The sequence below is a fragment of the Phaseolus vulgaris genome, chromosome 2 (genome assembly GCF_000499845.2).
Source record: "Phaseolus vulgaris cultivar G19833 chromosome 2, P. vulgaris v2.0, whole genome shotgun sequence".
Lineage (NCBI taxonomy): Eukaryota > Viridiplantae > Streptophyta > Magnoliopsida > Fabales > Fabaceae > Phaseolus > Phaseolus vulgaris.
This window is the reverse complement of record NC_023758.2, coordinates 49,267,938-49,286,572: the sequence shown is the minus strand read 5'-3', so window position 1 is coordinate 49,286,572 and position 18,635 is coordinate 49,267,938. Positions and strand designations below refer to the sequence as shown.

Genomic DNA, 18,635 nt, shown 5'->3' with positions numbered 1-18,635 from the left:
AACTTTAGAAGAACTTATAATTTGGTAAACCCAATACCCAATACTACGAGAGACGGTTCACCCCATCAACCTTAGAACAGATTGTAATGCCCATCAAATTCTCACCCCATCAACCTTCGAACATAAAGCCCATCAAAAGGAATAGTGGATCTTTACCATTGCATACTTCAAAGGGATCTTAGTAGCAGAACTGTAATTAGTGTTGAATCAAAATACCATCCAAAGTTTCCTCAATGATTTGGATCCAATAACACATGTGAGCATAACATACAAAATTAAAGATTGAGTCAAGAAAGTGATAGAAATGCTGAGGTACAACTGGGCCAGGAATATGGTCCTAAGCCCAAGTTTTGGAGAGTGTATGAGAGGAAGAATAAGAGAGGGGTCAAGAGGAATGACGTGGCCCTGAATCAGGCTTGATATGTACGGAGGATATAAGGGGTATAAGCATTAGTAATATATATAGGTGGTTAGAGGAGAGAGAGAGGGAGGAGGATTCTGTTAGAAGTGGATTCACTGTAAACGTGAATTGTAGAGGCCCTGTGGCTCTGGATTGGTAGCTTGCTACCAATTACTGTTATTCTTGCTGATTGTCTCTGTTATTTTGATCTGCATTCCATAAATTGGTCCGACCTGCCGGATAAAGACCGTCGATGCCAAGGAACCCACCTGCGCCTAAGATGGGTGATCGGATTGACGCTTTGGAGACCCAAGTGGGACATGTTACCTCCACGCTCGACGCATTGGTTCGACAGATGCAGCTCCAGTCCGAACAGATGCAGCAACAGAGTCTAGTTCTCGCGAAACTAAGCAAACTGAAGGAGGGAAATAGAGAAGGAGAGGCATCGAGTGGAAACTCGGGGGGTGATTCGCCTTCGAGTGAGTCTCGACTCGCTGGGAAGAAGGTGAAGCTTCCACTGTTCGATGGCGAAGATCCAGTGGCTTGGATAACTCGTGCGGAAATATATTTCGATGTCCAGAACACACCGGAGGATATGCGGGTGAAGCTTTCACGTTTGAGCATGGAAGGTCCCACGATCCATTGGTTCAATTTACTGATGGAGACGGAAGATCAGCTATCATGGGAAAAACTCAAAAGGGCATTGATCGCACGTTACGGTGGCCGGAGATTGGAAAACCCGTTTGAAGAATTATCCACGCTCCGTCAAACTGGAAGAGTTGAAGAGTTTGTTGAAGCATTTGAATTGCTTTCCTCGCAGGTGGGTCGATTGCCGGAGGAGCAATACTTAGGATACTTCATGAGTGGGTTGAAACCTCCGATCCGGCGAAGGGTGAGAACTCTGAATCCTTCTAATCGGATGCAGATGATGAGGATGGCTAAGGATGTTGAGGAAGAGATTAAGGAAGACGATGCCGAGGGTGAAAAAGCTGTGGGGAAAAGGTTTGTGGGCCGAAGAGAAGAAAGTGGGCTTAAGTTCAGTAGTGGGTTTAACCCGACCCAGAAGGACATGAATAGACCCGGAAACTTAAGTTGGCCCAACCCGGCAAAAACAGGGAGCTCTTTTGGGTCGAACGCGAACCCAACTTCGTCGTTGAGTTCGACGGGACGGAAGAGCGACGGCGACCGCCGCGGTAGAGCTTCGGAACGGTGGCGGGGAGTGCGAAGTGAGGAGATGGAGGAACGGCGAGCAAAGGGGCTTTGTTTTAAGTGCGGTGGTAAGTATCACCCAACCTTGCACAAATGTCCTGAACGCTCCCTACGTGTGTTGATATTGGGGGAAGGAGAAACAGTGAATGAAGACGGAGAAATAGTAGCGTTGGAGGTAGAAGATGCCGAGGAGGAGGAAGAACCAGAGGCGGAGTGCAAAATTATTGGGGTTCTGGGAAAGATGGGAGAATATAATACCATGAAGTTGGAGGCACAATTAGCTGATGTGGTTGTGGAGGTGTTGGTCGATAGTGGAGCTAGCCACAATTTTATTTCACCTGAATTGACCTCCGCTTTGGGACTACCAGTAAGCCCTACTACTGTTAAGAGAATCAAGCTTGGGGATGGCCATCGGGTTATGTCCGAAGGCACGTGTAAAGGAATTAAGCTTTTTCTGGGGTCTAGGCTCTTTGTAATAGATGCTCTGGTGTTGGAATTAGGAGGGTTAGATGTGGTTCTCGGTATATCATGGTTGAGCACATTGGGGAAAGTGGTAATGGACTGGAAAAAATTATCTATGCAGTTTTGGCATAATGGGGAGCTGGTAACATTACAGGGTCAAGGAAAAGGACAGGTTCGACATGGCTGTCTCAATTCCTTCTTGACAGGCCAAGAACGGGACTGGAATGGTGAAGGGTGGTGGACTCAATTGGAAGAGAAGCAGCATGCAATGGAATTGGGTCAAAACAGTGTGCGGGAAGTATTGGAGCGGTTTCCTGCAGTGTTTACAGACAAGTTAACACTACCTCCAGTAAGAGATCAGGTGCATAGAATCAATTTGTTACCTAATTGTGGTCCAGTCAATGTGCGGCCATACAAATACCCTCACCACCAAAAATCTGAAATTGAGAGACAAGTAGCGGAGCTGTCGCAGGCAGGGGTTGTTCAGCCCAGTATGAGCGCTTTCTCTAGCCCCGTCATTTTGGTCAAGAAGAAGGATCAAACATGGCGGATGTGTGTGGATTATAGAGCTCTCAATAAAGTAACTATCCCGGATAAATACCCTATACCCATTGTGGATGAATTGTTGGATGAATTACATGGGTCAACAATCTTTTCGAAGATTGATTTAAAATCAGGGTATCATCAGATACGTGTGCATGAAAATGATGTGCACAAAACTGCGTTTAGGACTCACAATGGTCATTACGAATATCTTGTGATGCCTTTCGGATTGATGAACGCACCAGCCACTTTTCAGGGCACAATGAACGACATTTTTAGGCCATTTCTTAGAAAGTTTGTGTTGGTATTTTTCGATGACATATTGGTGTACAGCAAGGATGAAAAGGAGCACATACAGCAACTTCAACAAGTGCTACAGGTGTTAGTGGATCAGTGTTTTGTTGCTAACATGGCTAAGTGTAAATTTGGATGTTTGCAAGTAGATTACTTGGGTCATATAATTTCTGGTGCAGGGGTTTCTGTGAATCCAGAAAAGGTTAGATGCATCTTGGAGTGGCCTGAACCTAAGAATGTTAAAGGAGTGCGTGGGTTTTTGGGTTTGACTGGATACTACAGGAAGTTCGTCAAGGATTATGGCAAGATTGCCAAACCTCTGACCGAATTGACAAAGAAAGATGGTTTCAATTGGGGTATGGCTGCTAAGGAAGCTTTTGAGAGGTTAAAGAAAATTATGACAACATCTCCTGTTCTTTTGCTGCCTAATTTCTCTGTGCCCTTTGAAATTGAATGCGATGCTGCAGGGAGAGGAGTAGGTGCTGTGTTGATGCAAAGCAGACAACCAATTGCTTATTTTAGCAAAGCTTTGTCTGACAACAACTTGATGAAAACTGCTTATGAAAAGGAGTTGATGGCTTTAGTCCTTGCCATTCAACATTGGAGGCATTATTTATTGGGCAAGGAGTTTGTTGTGTACACTGATCATAGGAGTTTGAAGCATTTTTTACAGCAGCGGATTTCCTCTCCTGACCAACAGTGCTGGTTGGCAAAGTTGTTAGGCTATCAATTTGAAGTGCGTTATAAACCAGGTTTCGAAAACAAAGCTGCTGATGCCTTGTCTCGTTGCTATGATGAGGGTGCATTTTCTGCACTGGTGCACACTCCTATATGGTTAGGGAGTAATCAGCTTCTACAAGAAGTGAGGAATGATGAATCTGTTCAGAAGGTAATGGCAGAGGTGATAAAAGATCCTATGGCTAAACCGGGTTATAGTGTGCAGCAAGGGGTTTTATTGTACCAGGGCCGTTTGGTATTGGGTGCTAAGTCTCCCTCTATTCCTTCATTGTTGAAAGAATTTCATGAAACTCCCATGGGCGGCCATTCTGGATTTTTGAGGACTTATAGGCGTATTGCAGAGAATCTTTACTGGGTGGGAATGCAGAAATCCATCCGGGATTATGTACGAGCATGTGATGTGTGCCAAAGACAGAAATATGATGCAACTACTCCAGGGGGTTTTTTACAACCTCTACCTATTCCCAATGCTGTATGGGAGGATATTTCCATGGACTTTGTGACTGGCTTGCCTAAATCCAGAGGTTTTGAAGCGGTTTTTGTGGTGGTAGACAGACTATCCAAGTATAGTCATTTTATCTTATTGAAGCATCCTTATACTGCCAAGTCTGTGGCAGAAGTCTTTGTTAAGGAGGTGGTGCGACTTCATGGAATTCCTAGTTCCATTGTAAGTGATAGAGATCCCTTGTTTGTGAGCCATTTCTGGAGGGAATTGTTCAAATTGCAGGGTACGACACTCAAAATGAGCTCCGCCTATCATCCCGAAACAGATGGGCAAACCGAGGTTATCAATAGGTGTCTTGAAAGCTATCTTCGGTGTTTTGCGGCTGATCAACCCAAGACTTGGGCCTATTGGGTGCCATGGGCTGAATATTGGTACAACACTACTTATCATGTGTCTATAGGTAAGTCCCCTTTTGAAGTGGTGTACGGGAGACAACCTCCTAAATTGCTGCGATACTTGAGCAATGAAACAAAGGTAGCTGCAGTTGCTTTGGAGTTAAAAGACAGAGATGAGGCTTTGGATCAACTTAAGCAGCACTTGTTCAAAGCCCAGCAGCAAATGACAGTGTATGCCAATAAGAAGAGGAGGGATTTGCAGTTCGAGATTGGTGAATGGGTGTTTTTAAAATTGAGGCCCCATAGGCAACAATCAGTTGTCCGAAGGATAAATCAGAAACTTGCAGCACGTTTTTATGGTCCTTTCAAGATCATTGAGAAAGTTGGAGAAGTTGCTTATAAGCTTCAACTACCTGACTACTCCAAAATCCATCCTGTTTTTCACATATCCTTATTAAAGAAGGCAGTTGGGAACTACCATATCCTGGGAGAATTGCCTAAAGAATTAGAGGTTGTTGCTGAAGAAGAAGTATATCCAGTAAAGGTTTTGGGCTTCAGAGTAACAGTTCAGGAAGGAGTTTCCATTCCTCAAAGTTTGATCCAATGGAAGAATAAATCTATTGATGATGTCACATGGGAGGACAATGCTGTGTTGAGGGGTCAATTTCCAGAATTTAACCTTGAGGACAAGGTCATTTCTGATGCGGGTGGCATTGATAGAAATGCTGAGGTACAACTGGGCCAGGAATATGGTCCTAAGCCCAAGTTTTGGAGAGTGTATGAGAGGAAGAATAAGAGAGGGGTCAAGAGGAATGACGTGGCCCTGAATCAGGCTTGATATGTACGGAGGATATAAGGGGTATAAGCATTAGTAATATATATAGGTGGTTAGAGGAGAGAGAGAGGGAGGAGGATTCTGTTAGAAGTGGATTCACTGTAAACGTGAATTGTAGAGGCCCTGTGGCTCTGGATTGGTAGCTTGCTACCAATTACTGTTATTCTTGCTGATTGTCTCTGTTATTTTGATTAAAGATTGAGTCAAGAAAGTAAGAGCTGGCTCATTGTCCCAAGAAAAATCAAAATTGGATGCGCAATATGCATCAAGACTAGCAATCTTTAGATACTTCGAAGGAATTTCGAAGTTAACAAGATCATGATGCAACAATGTCGCTTGATAACTGATTCCTCCAGTGAAACCAGAGGAGGTAGTTCTTCTAATCAACCCTGATAGACAACTATCCTTGTGCAGGATTATTTCCCACAATTTCCACCAAACTAAGGGTTGGGATACCCCTTTTGTATCCCTCTTAATTTAATTTTATTCTTTGCTGATAAAAAAAAAAATAGACAAAACAGAAAATGTGGAAGGAATAAAAGATAAAGAAACTCCAATATAAGGCTTATATAGTAGGGACCTTGTACTCATGGGCCCAAACACTACTAGACCCATCTAACAAACCTCTTAAAACTAAAGCAATTGCTTCCTACACCCAAAGTTTTTGAACCTGCAGTTAATGCTAAATGTGAAATTACAAAAATGCCCTTTTAGTTTTTAAATAATAGGGGTGCAGATCAAAATACATTCTGGATTTGGATTTCAAGAACACTTTTCTAGATTCTGGAATCCATTTTCCGAAATACGTTTCCAGAATCTATTTTCCTAATAAACACAAAAAACTATTCCAAATTTTCTTTTCTGAAATGTACTTTTTATTTCTGGATTTTCAATTCCAGAATGAAGGGCAATTTTGAAAATTCAAAAGTTGATTGGATGCAGGTCAAAAATCATTGGGTGCAGGAAACAATGGCCTAAAATTAAAAAAAAAAAGTCCGTAATTACAAAAAAAAATAAAAACATATACAAGGTCTAATAAAGGCTCAATACAAACAAATTTAAAAAAAGGCTTTTTCCTCCACTCACCTAATTTCCAACAACACCCCCATAATTTTTAAAATGACCAGGGTCTCCTTCATATAGTGACTTTTGGAATACCTGTTCTGGAAATCTTCCGGAACAAGCTTTCTAGAATTTCCAGAACATGATTTTCGGATCAGGATTTTCATAACAGAATTTCAAGAACAGTAGAATTTCAAGAAAAGAATCTGAGACATAAAATGCATTCAAGAACAAGATTTCCAAAACAGAATTTCCAGATCAAGTTTTATGGATCATAAACTATACCTTCATGAATGAGCTTTTCCCAAACGTGCTTTTCTAGGTTTGTCGATGACAATGACACCTATGGATTAAGGCTTGTCAATGACAAGGTGCATCGGCAACAATAGGGTGCAAAGAAGGAAAATCTAGCAGTGTAGGAGAGATTTGTGGGAGAAATCAAACCCATACAATAACAACCACTTTGTAGTCAAGTTTAGCCGCTAAATTCAAATAATAATTGAACTAAATTAAACGCATCCAATGACAACCCGCACAACTTTCACCTACTTCTAAGACAACCAAGTCACTTATTATTCTTCAAAGAAAACCAGAATGCCTTACTCTACCTCGACTAAACATAGACACCTCAAATAAACTCTTCCTTGGTGCACTAGCCTATAGATACACAACAAACATCATTAGATTTGGTGGGATGAAATGAAGGCAACAAGAGAGAAGGAATTGAGATGGTAAGAGATATTGAGGGAGAAAGAGAGAGGATAAGATGGAAAGGGAAGGGAAGAGAAACGCAAGTGACATAGAAAGGCACTAAAAGGAAAAGAGTGTTAGTTATAGCAATTAAAAGTGCTTTACCCGCATCTTATGCAGTATTGGGTATTATAAATACCCACTTTCTTCTGTTTTTTGATATAGAGCAATACTAAATAATACATTCTTCTCTCGTATCTTTCTCTTTCTCTTTCTCTCTTCAATCTTTTCTTTCTCTCTTCAATCTTTTAGAGAGTAATGAGAATGGGAATGAGATAAAAGAGGACAATTTGGAAATTCGATCTTAAACCAAAAATCGTCATTTAAAATCATTAATTTAAGGGGGAACAAAGTAATGTTAATAAAACAAAGTGGTATTCAATGTAATGTGATCAAGGTTGTCAAACTCGCGAGTCTACGTAGACTCGTGGGAGCTCCGTAGACTCGACTCGTAAACTCGTAAGAGTCTACTTTCATATTATAAAAAAATTAATAGTCTTCTAGAGCATTTTTACTTCTATTAGAAGATGCAGTTCTATTGACCTCACTTGAATTTGATCCACTCCCTCCCAGACATTCCTTAAAAAATATACTGCTCCTCCAAATTCAACTTCTGCCCAAAAAAACTAATGTGCAGCAAGCCCAACTAAAAAAACAGACTTCATTCTGCAGCAGCCCAATAAAAAAACAGAACCCTAATCCCTTCCCTACCCTAATTTCACACCACCCATCTCTAACCTTAAATGATAAGCCACCACCAGCGACCACCGCGACGCCACCACCTGCAACCCGCGATTATGGCACACTCCGCTCGATCTACTGCCGCACTCCACAGAAGAACACGAAGAAGACGCAGTCCACATGCAAACACAAACGACACCGTTTTGGGGTTTAAAAAGAACCCAGTTGGACTCGCCAACTCGGACCAGAGTCGCAAGTCCACTGCAATTTCACCGAGTCCGTGCCGAGTCCACCGAGTTTACCCCTAAAACGAGTTTAGTACCGAGTTAACTCGGTAAGGCAAAGTGGACACGTAAACTCGGACAAGTCAACGAGTTGACTCGCGAGTTCGATAACCATGAATGTGATCAACATTGCAAAAACGTTTGGTGGGGCCATGGCCCCCTTCCGACCCTACCAAGCTCCACCACTGCTAACAAAACCCTATACATCATATTAGGAGACAAGGACTAAGCATATGGAACTTCCTCTCCTTTCATAAAAGAAAATCCTAGCTAACACACTCCTTGTTAAACACATCCTAATCTTAATCAATGGGCTGACCTTGTCAAAAAAAAAATATCTCCTACTAGATTTCTGTCTTTGAGATTCAGAGTTTATGTAGTTAAGTTACCCTTGGTCTTTCACCTATCTTCAACTGCCATTCAACTGCCACAGGGAGAGAATACTGGTCTCCAAGGCTATCTCCTCTGTATATACTTCATATATTTGAGTTTCTACCAGAGTCAGCTATAACTAATAACTGTCCTCACATTTTGGTTTTAGCTTAAACAGTATGTATGTTGTAAGCTGAAGTTTTTCATTGTTCAATTTTACCTTTCACTGCAGATTACATTTTAGTTTTCTGCCTATTGCTTCTAAATAAAACATGTGAAGGAATACTTCACAACCACAAGCAACCAAAAGGGTAAGCATATACTGAATATTACACAACAAAAAATTTGCAGTTTCATGTACTGACTGTGTTTTACACAAATCCCACTTTCACATTGAACACCAATCCCTCCCTCGCATGTCATTGGCGTCCATGACACAAAACGAAATCAAACACAACCTTTATTGAGAGCGAAATTATATTACAAGAACTTACAATCGAACTTACAATCGATCGCCAAAATATCTCCATGATGTTTTCTTCAACTTCCTACGAACATCGGAAAGAACTGATTGTTGTGCATAGTGCCACCAAAATATTTGCCAACCTTCACATTTTCTTGGTAAAAGACAATGCCAGGGGCGAAAGCGTCCATACCTATATAATATAATGATAAAAATTTCAAAAACCTAAAGCTATACTTTTAACATAAAAGAGACAATTTCATTCAAAAAGCAAGAATTGACCAAAAGGCAGCATACAATTAGAATAATAGCTATCAAGCTGATCGTAGAAAGATAATTTTCACCAGTTAATTCTCATGGAAGGAAAAAGAAGAAATTAATTACATTAGGATAACCAACGATTTGAAGGAGCTATAGAGTAATTGATGCAAGTACCAAGTATTTACACAATCCTTCTGTTATCAAATGTAACAACTGAAAGTCTGAATCCAGTTTTGCTCTGTCAATGAATTACAAAATCCTGAGACACTGAAAAAGTATTCAGTTTTGATCCTTCTTTTATACTATTCAGCATAAGAACTCGATGTCTGAAACCAGTTTTAGCTTCAACTCAGATAACTAATGTGTATAATGAAGTTGTGCATGGTTTGTGCTGAAGTTAGATCTAGCTTTTGTGCAGAAGACGAGAATTATACAACTGGTGGAACCATGTATTCCTAGATAAACCTTTTCGCAATTTACAATAGATGAAAAGCATAAATCAATGAATATACTAGGAATTCATAAAAGAGCTTTGTACTGTTGATATTATATTAGAATAACTGAGCAGTCAATAACTGGAAATATTTTTCACATCTACTGGTCTAACTACTGCAATAAGCAAAAGTGACACAGACTGATTTTTTTATTTTTAATAGTAGATTGGCGAACTTATCTGAGCAGCTGAAGAGTTTCTACAATTTTTTTTCTAGAATCAAAATTGTCAGAAAAATAATTAGGTGAACAATAAATAACTGTCAGTGTTTTAACCTTGCTTCGTGTTTCACTTTATATATATCAATATTTTGTTTCTATACAAAAAAATATTTATACATCATGTGAAAGTATATCCAGAAGGTACTTCTTTAACAGTACAAAAACTGTTACAAGCTGTTGTAACATGTGCAGCATGAGCTTAATGTGTTTATTTCCTCTTTCCTTTTTGCGATTGATTTTCCTTATTAAAATTGATTAGTCGAGATTTTCTTATTTGTTGTAATCAGACTCAATTATGCCATAGTTCCAATAAATTGTTGCACACTCTGAAAATACAAAGTGTATTTAATTGTTTTTCCTCATATTTCAAGTCAAGCTTCTGGCAAGGAACTTACTTTTCTCTTAATCTACAAGTGCAAATATAGTCCCACACAAGACACATGTGCTGTAACTGAACCTCGTCTAAGGATATAACCTGATAAATGAAGACAAAATTAGAACTACTATAAACAATGTAGGTCAAACACAAAAAAGATAAATACCAACATATTAGTTAAATTGTCAAAGTCCATAAAATGAGTACCAACCAAACCACTCAATTCGGCAGTGACAGAATACTGAGGAGCACTGCCATCAAGCTTTTGCAACCTGTTGTCCTTGAAAAGAGAATAAAAAGCAACGTGTAAGTAGGAAGAAAATCTTCTCATGGCCTTAATATTAATTTAAAAGAATACTGACCAGAAGGTTATACATAAAAATAATATAACAGAAGGAAATATGCAGTAAATATAAAAGAAAGCTGGAGTGTTTGCAAAAATTTGCAACAAATGAAGTTACTGGTTGTCAAAATTGTGGCTAAGATCATAAAACTGCATAATCTTAGGTGTCTTGGAGGACTGTCCATGCTGGATCAGAGTGAAATCACTGATCTTGCTTGTTGGAACATGGAGTCAGCAAGTTTTTCTTTACAATTTTGGTTGGTGTAACTTGGTTTTATGGTTTGGTTTTTGACAATTCAGGTTGTGAAAAAAAAAACTAAATTTCTACTTCCGTTACACATAAAGCTCCCTACACTCTGTTTCTTCATGCATCTAATCTATCCCACTCCCCCCCCCCCCTCTTGATCTCTCCACTGCCTGCCTTCTGTTGTTGCACCTCTATATTCTGAGTTAACTTGTCATGCCAAAAATGTCTTCAAGTTTTGATGCTTGGGTTACATTGGGACAATTTTTTTGTTTTAGTATTATAATTTTGTTATCACAAAATTATGTTGTGCGATGCATGAGATCTTTCTATAATGAATTTTAAATTTTAGTTAAATGTTGTGATTTAGATGCTATTTTTTGTTAACTCCATTGTTTTTTATCCATATGTATAAATTTGCATTTTCAGTAGGTCTTGCAATCTATGAGTTACAATTCTGTGATTTACAATATTTCACCCCCTTCTCAGTCCTTGGTAGGATCTCCATATAAACAACATTGATTACAAATACTATAAAATAGGAAATTTTAATGACAGAAAAGTATAATGGGAGGAAACGTCATGACAAGTAAATTACAAAAGAAAACAGCTAGAACCTAAGATATTCAATCCTGTAATAGAGCATGCCAACTACTTTGCATGTCTAACAAAGAAACACCACTAAAGAGACCATAAGCAGGACATCATACACATTGTCTCTCTCTCTCTCTCCAATAGATATAGATAAATAAAGTTGCAGTTCATTTTCTAATAGTGAGTTGAAATCATAAACAAAACAACAATTAGTAAGATGCAAAGTTAAGATGGAATTATGGAGAATGCGGGTTCAACTAAAGATGTCCATACCGAAAGAGTTAAGGTTGCATCACATGGTGCCAATATAGAATAGTAATGTTTTTCTTCCAACCTAATATTGCTTGCTGAGTAGGAGTCACCCTTATTGTTCATAGTTACCAAGTCCATGGAGCCATGAAACAATCTGGAATAAAATTCCAGCCCCTTGATTTCTACTATTTTATGTTCTTGGCCCACTCTCATCCTTCCATTTACAGACCTGAAATACAAGGAGAAAAAATAAGTCAAATCACTTGCATTATACGAATGGAAGTGGATCTTCTATCAAATGGAGATCATGCCCAAGCAGCATCTCAATAACAGACAACTTTAGTATGGTTATTGTGGCTATATCGCAAACTTTTCCCAAGAGATCCTTTAATGTAATTCCATATACGAATGATTGCATTCCAATGATTTGCATTTGGAGAATTAAGAAATTGACTCATCACATTGACTACAAAAAAAATATCAAGACGAGTAACAGCAAGATGGTTCAATTTTCCAACTAATCTACACTTCTCACAATCAGGAGCTCTCCCTAATTCGGTAGGAGTTTGGCAATAGGATTCATGGGTGTGTCAGCAGAATTTTAATTTATTTGCCCAATTTCCCCAAAAATATCCAATGCATACATCCTTTGAGAGATAACAATATCATTGTTGGATTTTGCTACCTCAATCCTCAAGAAATATCTGAGTTTGTCAAGATCTTTTATCCGAAAGTGGTGACAAAGGAGTTGTTTTACCTATGAGATGCCAAGGTACTATTTGTAAGAACAATGTCATCAACATAGACTACTAGATAAATACACCTAGCACCCGAGTGATGGTAAAAAACTGAATGACCTGTCTCACTGCGAGTAATACCAAATTGTTGAACAACATTACTAACCTTTCCAAACTAAACTCTAGGAGACTGTTTAAGGACATATAAAGATTTGCAAAGACAACACACCAATCCAAAAGACTCTCCCACAGCAACAAAATATGGAGGTTGCTCCATACAAAATTTCTTTCTGCAAATCTCCATTAAGAAAGGCATATTTTACATCCAATTGATAAAGGAGCCATCGTTGAAGAGCGACCAGGGCTATGAATAACCAAACAAAAGGGATTTTTGGCACTAAAGAAAAAGTATCACCATAGTCCAAATAAAAAATTTGTATATACCCTTTTACCAAAAGCCGAATTTTGAGACAATCAATAATACCATCAGAACCAACTTTGAAAGGAAAATTCCACAACCAACAAACACCAGATTTCTCAAGCAAAAATGAAACAAGCTCCCAAGTTCCACTATTATGAAAAGCACTTATTACATTAATCATGAATAGATGAAAGGCAAATATACAAAGGTTGAGATAGTCTATCATAACTCAAAGGAGTGTAATTAAGAGAGGGACTACGGGTAGAGCATATACGCGGGGGCAATCGCCGCTACAAAAGTCATCGGACAAGCCACCACACACGGTGAGAAGTAGCGGTAACAGAAAGGAAAACATTGCGCATGTCGGGGCGTGGAAGCCCCAATTGTCGCGATCTCTTATTCATTGGAGTCATCTAGTCTGGACGAGCACAATGGTGGTCTCATCAGACCAAACAATGGTGCCGACGAGATGGCGACAGCAGCAAGACGAAGGCGGTGGAGAGTGACAGCATTGAAAAGAAAAAAAAATCCCTATGAGTAATGGGTTCAACAGGAAACCTTGGCTCTCGATACCATGTGAAAATAAAAGAAAACTAGGTATAGGATTAATTCCCCTTGTGTATAATGAACACATAGAATTATGTTTATACAGAGATTTATCATGCAAAAAATATGGGCCAAGCCCACTAAATTGGTAGTTACATCTAACATATCATACGGCATTTTTTCTTCCTACCAACCACCATACACTCTAAACATTTTTTATTTTCAATAGAAATCATGTTATCTACATATTTTTTGTCTTCTTGTAGTCGTTGTGTCTTTTGAACAATTTTGCTTTCCAACAATCATTGTGCTCCCAAGCATTTTTGCTTTACCACAATAGTCATGTCCATTACACAATTTTTTGGCTTTCCAACAATCAAAGTGCACTCTAACCATTTTTGTTCTTCGACAATCATTGCACTATCCACGCAGGTTTTGCTCAATAGCAATCGTCGTGCTCTCCAACATTTGCAATAAACTTGACTTATAATACATATGTTCCAACTTGAGGCAGGAGTATTAAACACATCATTTGTCATTATTTACTTTATAAGCTCGAATGACCAAATGGCTTACATGATTCTCTTAATAAGTCTTATGTTAATGACATTTATAACAAGCTTGTCTTACGGTACATTTTCTCCAACTTGAATAGGATTGTTAGAGATATGATTTGATTATGCTACTAGATATGGCTTGATTACATTAAATAGAAAGATATGGTATGATTTGAAGATAACCAAGTAAATTTATCTCTACAGCAGTTGTCATGCACTTCCACATATGTAACAAGTTTGACTAATATGATACATACCCTCCACTTGAGGGTGGAGTAAAGATATTATTTGTCATTATTTACTTTATTAGCTCTAACAACCAAATGGCTTAACTGATTCTCCCAAGGCCTCTCATGTTAATGACATTTGTAACAAGCTTGTATCATATGATACATATGCACCAGCGTGATAGGAAGTGTTAAGAGATATGATTTGATTGTGTTAGTAGATATGATTTGATTACATTAAATAGGAAGATATGAGATGATTTTAAAGGGAAATATCTTACCAAATATTTCCTATAATTAGCTATTGATTTTATTCCTCTTTTTCATTATAGATAACAATAATCATGTGTACAACAAATAAATTCTTTATATCCCTTCTTGATTTCTCTCTTCCGAACATGGCACCAGAGCCGTATCATCCTCAATGATTTGTTTTGTCACTAATCCTTTAAACAAAGGTAAAATGATGAACATTTACAGAAAAAAGAGGGGGAGGTGATGTGAGATAAAATGTAATAAAAACAAGACATGAGAAGATATAACGATAAGCACCCACAAAATAGGCACATTGGTACATTTTGTATGGCACGGTAGATGAAGCCAACTCTCAAACCAAATATTTCAGAAATCATTAACAACTCGAGAATACAATGATGAAAACATTCATATCAAATATTCTGCATCCCCAAAATAGATCCAAAAAAAAAAATTACAAATCTTAAACAAGAAAAAAGGTCTAATTATAGAAGACGAAAATAAGAGAGCATTACCCAATAAGATTTTGCTTCATGGTCAACCTAGTAAACTTTAAACCAAACATAACATGCCCCTGAAAAACATTAAAAATAAACAATTGTCAATCAAAGTTAGTTGTTAATAAGCAAATCCTTAAAATATGTAGATTTGAGAGCATCATGGAAGACCTAGGTAATTTGAAAGGGAAAATGTGCAAAATAAACGTACCGTATCATTCTGCATATCACTGTATAATATATGAAAATTCCTTATGTCTACTTGAATGCTGTCAAGGATCTGAAAGAAAAGCAATAAGGCATAAGCATATTGGGATAAAGCATTAGTCGCACCAAGTATGAGTGTCCTATTTGGTAGGACGAACAAATAGGACGACAAAATATTTTCCATAAGTACACTACTACAACAGAAAAACCACAAAAACAGAACTCAATAGCAACTAACATGGCACAATGGCACATATCTTCATATAAATTTGAAATTGTAATTTTTCTTCTTTCTTCGTTTTTTTTTTTTAATTATTCTACACCAAGGTCCAGCAAAAGAAACTTAAAAAATGGAATTTACCATCTGTACAACAACAAAAAAAAAAAGCAAAACAGTAGTCTCGTCCAATACAGCTATAAGAAGTTTATTAATCCCAAAAGATAAACTTAGAAACCATTTGTATGCCAATTCATAGCAACAATAAAGCTTAAATAGAGGTAGTCATTAGCATGGTACATGTGACCAAGTGTTTTGGTTCTTGCTGCCGACATTATTCTTAAAAAATCAAGTTTAGAAACAGATATAATATATATATGCTCTATTGCAATATTTTGAAAAATTAATCAGACATTTAATTAGTAAAGGCACTAGTTCAAGGTTTAATGGTTCAACCAATCTTGTCAAAATCGCAAGTAAACCCCTAAATTCGCATGATATTGGAGTTTTGGTGACCAAGCAAGCAAACTTGGTAGGCACGGAAATTTCGCAAGCCATTCCTAGATCATGATTTTGCTAGCAAAATTGGATGATCGTCAGACATGTTGATCTTGAACAGAGTCTGTGTGGACTTGGTTTTTCTAACACAATAAATATCAAATCATATTGGCCTTTTCAGGTTGGGTTCATTTACCCAACTTTAGAGTTAAAAAAAGCACAACCATGTTTCCCTTAGGGATCTCAAATGTGAATCAAAACCATATCTCCATCTCCGCAAACACAATCGCGACGAACCCATTGTTCTCCCATTGTTGGCTACCAACGACCCTAATATAACTGTCGCAGGTCATCATCAACCCCCATATCACCAACACTAACCCTCCCATAATTGTCCGACCCTCCCATCATTATTGTTAAACATCCCATTACCATCCTCATTGTTGAGCTCCCATCACCATCAACATCATTGAAGCTCCCATCAACGTAACCAAAGCTCCAATTGCCACCACCAACACTCCTTCATCGTCACCAATTGTTGAGGGTATAACCAAACTGGTTCCTAGTTTGACTGGTTGAGCTAGCCCAATACGGTTTAAAAAAATGCACTATTAACACTTTTAAGTAGATTGAATGAGGGCACATTACAAATGAAAATCATTCTTGAGCATTTACCAAATAAGACAAGCTTACAGGACCATGGTCCTTGACACCTAGGACAAACTAGACTAGATTGTCAAGAACACACTAGCCTAGGCATAAACAACAATAATACCTAGTGAAAAAATAAATAATCCTACCTTTGTAGTGACATGAGAAATGAACGATTGCCCAGCTTGACTACCTGCAGAAAAAAACCATTAATAAAAACCAAATATACAATTATTTCACCTTGACAATAGGTTGACCAACACATGGATTAGCACAAGAAAACAGGTCAAAAATTGAAATTTAATCTTGTGGAAGATTATTAAATTCTCAAAAGTTTGTTAGAAAGAGGAGAGGAAAGTAAAAAGCCATTGGAGGATAATGTATCCTACTGTTCTCTATAGCAAAGCATGTAACAACATAAAAAACATTTTCTCCCAAATCATTGTTTTATAGGGATTGAAAACCGAACAAACCGACTAGCCAGTAAATAATAAAGATTATTGGTCCCCATCTTGTCTTTGAAAACATATGGATTGATCACTACACATTCCTCCCCCGTTAAGAAGAGAAGGAATTGACTAGGACCTACTAAGTTTAGGGCTAAGCAATTAGAATTGAATTGAATTATTATGAAATTGAATTTTAAAGGTGATTCAACAGAACTGAACTAAATAGTATAATGGTAACAGCATCACGGTTTTAGTGAATTGAATCAAATTAAATTATTCTAAATTTAGAATTGCTTGAACTATATGAATGGATTGAATTACTACCAATGGACATTTCATTTTAGAATATTTTCCAATTTCATAAGTTATAGTCCAGATTAGTTCAAACAGTTTTATATAAGAACAATTCAGTCTTCAAAAATTAAACTAATACAACAATTCAGTTTAATTTTTTTATACAATTCAATTTAGAATCAATTTAGTTCAGTTCAAATATTTTTGAAAGCCCTAGATAAGTTTCGTATAAATGAAGAAATTGAAATTCATACACTGACACGAGAACCTAAGGTTAATAAAAGTCCTTAAAAAAGATTCATTGATAAGATATACTGGAATTGAGAAGAAAACCTACCATGGAAAAATGGAAAAGGATGTCAATGTTAATTGTCATTTAATAAGTAAAGAATAAAAAAGAACCCAGTGTACGAGGCTCCTGATAGTAAGGGTTGAGGATGGTAGATGTAAATAACCTTAGCCCAAAGAGCAGAAAGGCTGTTTACAGGATTTGAACACATGAGTCAGGTCACAAAGCAGTAACTTTATTGTTGCACCAAGGCTCGTCCTAATTTATGTTAAGTAATGAATATAAAATATTTTTTTAAAACAGATAAAAAAACAAGGTTTCAATATGTCAAGGCAGTGTAGCCACAGGGACAGGGCGAAGGTGCTTTATCAAGAAGTTAGACCTCAAGAATTGACATCATACAGAAGAAAATTTTAGTTTTTACTTTTTTGGAATAAGAGGTAAACCCTTCTTCAGGCCTTCCATTGAAGTTATAAATAAATTCCCTATCACTCAAATCAAGGTTCGATACAATCCAAAGCCTTATTTGGAGCTTGACAAGGAAATTTAATTTTTCTTCTTACATATAAAATAAATAAAATATATCTGAACATAAACTCTTCGAATCGAAGTTAAATGGCTTACCACACACCCGTCTGGATAATTTCCCCAACTCTGCTGCTGCTAGCTTGGCCTTTTTTCCAGCAAATTCTCTTTTTTCAACAGCATCAGAACTCCACTATAACAACACGTATAAACTCTACAATAAATATAGTACTTACTACAAATGATACAACTGAGAATCTAAAATTTCTTTACTATTTTTTTCATTAATGGTTACAAGTATTGGTTATAGGTTGCTTTTGAAAGACAAGCTTAGACACAGAATGCTGGAATTAAGAAGTACCTTTGGAGACATAACCGAACGGCCGAGAGGTTTGTAGACTTGGCCGAACGACAGAGATGTCGAGACCTTTGGAGACTTGGCCGAACGACAGAGATGTCGAGACCTTTGTAGACTTGGCCGAACGACAGAGATGTCGAGACGTTTGGAGACTTGGCCGAACGACTGAGATGTCGAGACCACGGGTATT

General features: G+C 37.7%; 1 protein-coding gene across 1 annotated transcript in view; it reads right to left on the bottom strand.

Annotated features, from left to right (window-relative positions):
• The window catches only part of LOC137809560 (uncharacterized), a gene marked incomplete at its 3' end in the record, with an annotated part of 36,653 nt that extends 18,337 nt beyond the window's left edge, over positions 1-18,316 (bottom strand). Inside the window, 8 exon segments of the mRNA XM_068610664.1 lie at positions 8,977-9,126; positions 10,304-10,383; positions 10,496-10,564; positions 11,739-11,946; positions 14,976-15,034; positions 15,169-15,237; positions 16,680-16,723; positions 18,187-18,316. Coding sequence (XP_068466765.1) covers positions 8,977-9,126; positions 10,304-10,383; positions 10,496-10,564; positions 11,739-11,946; positions 14,976-15,034; positions 15,169-15,183 — 581 coding nt within the window.
• Between the last annotated feature and the right edge of the window lie 319 nt (positions 18,317-18,635).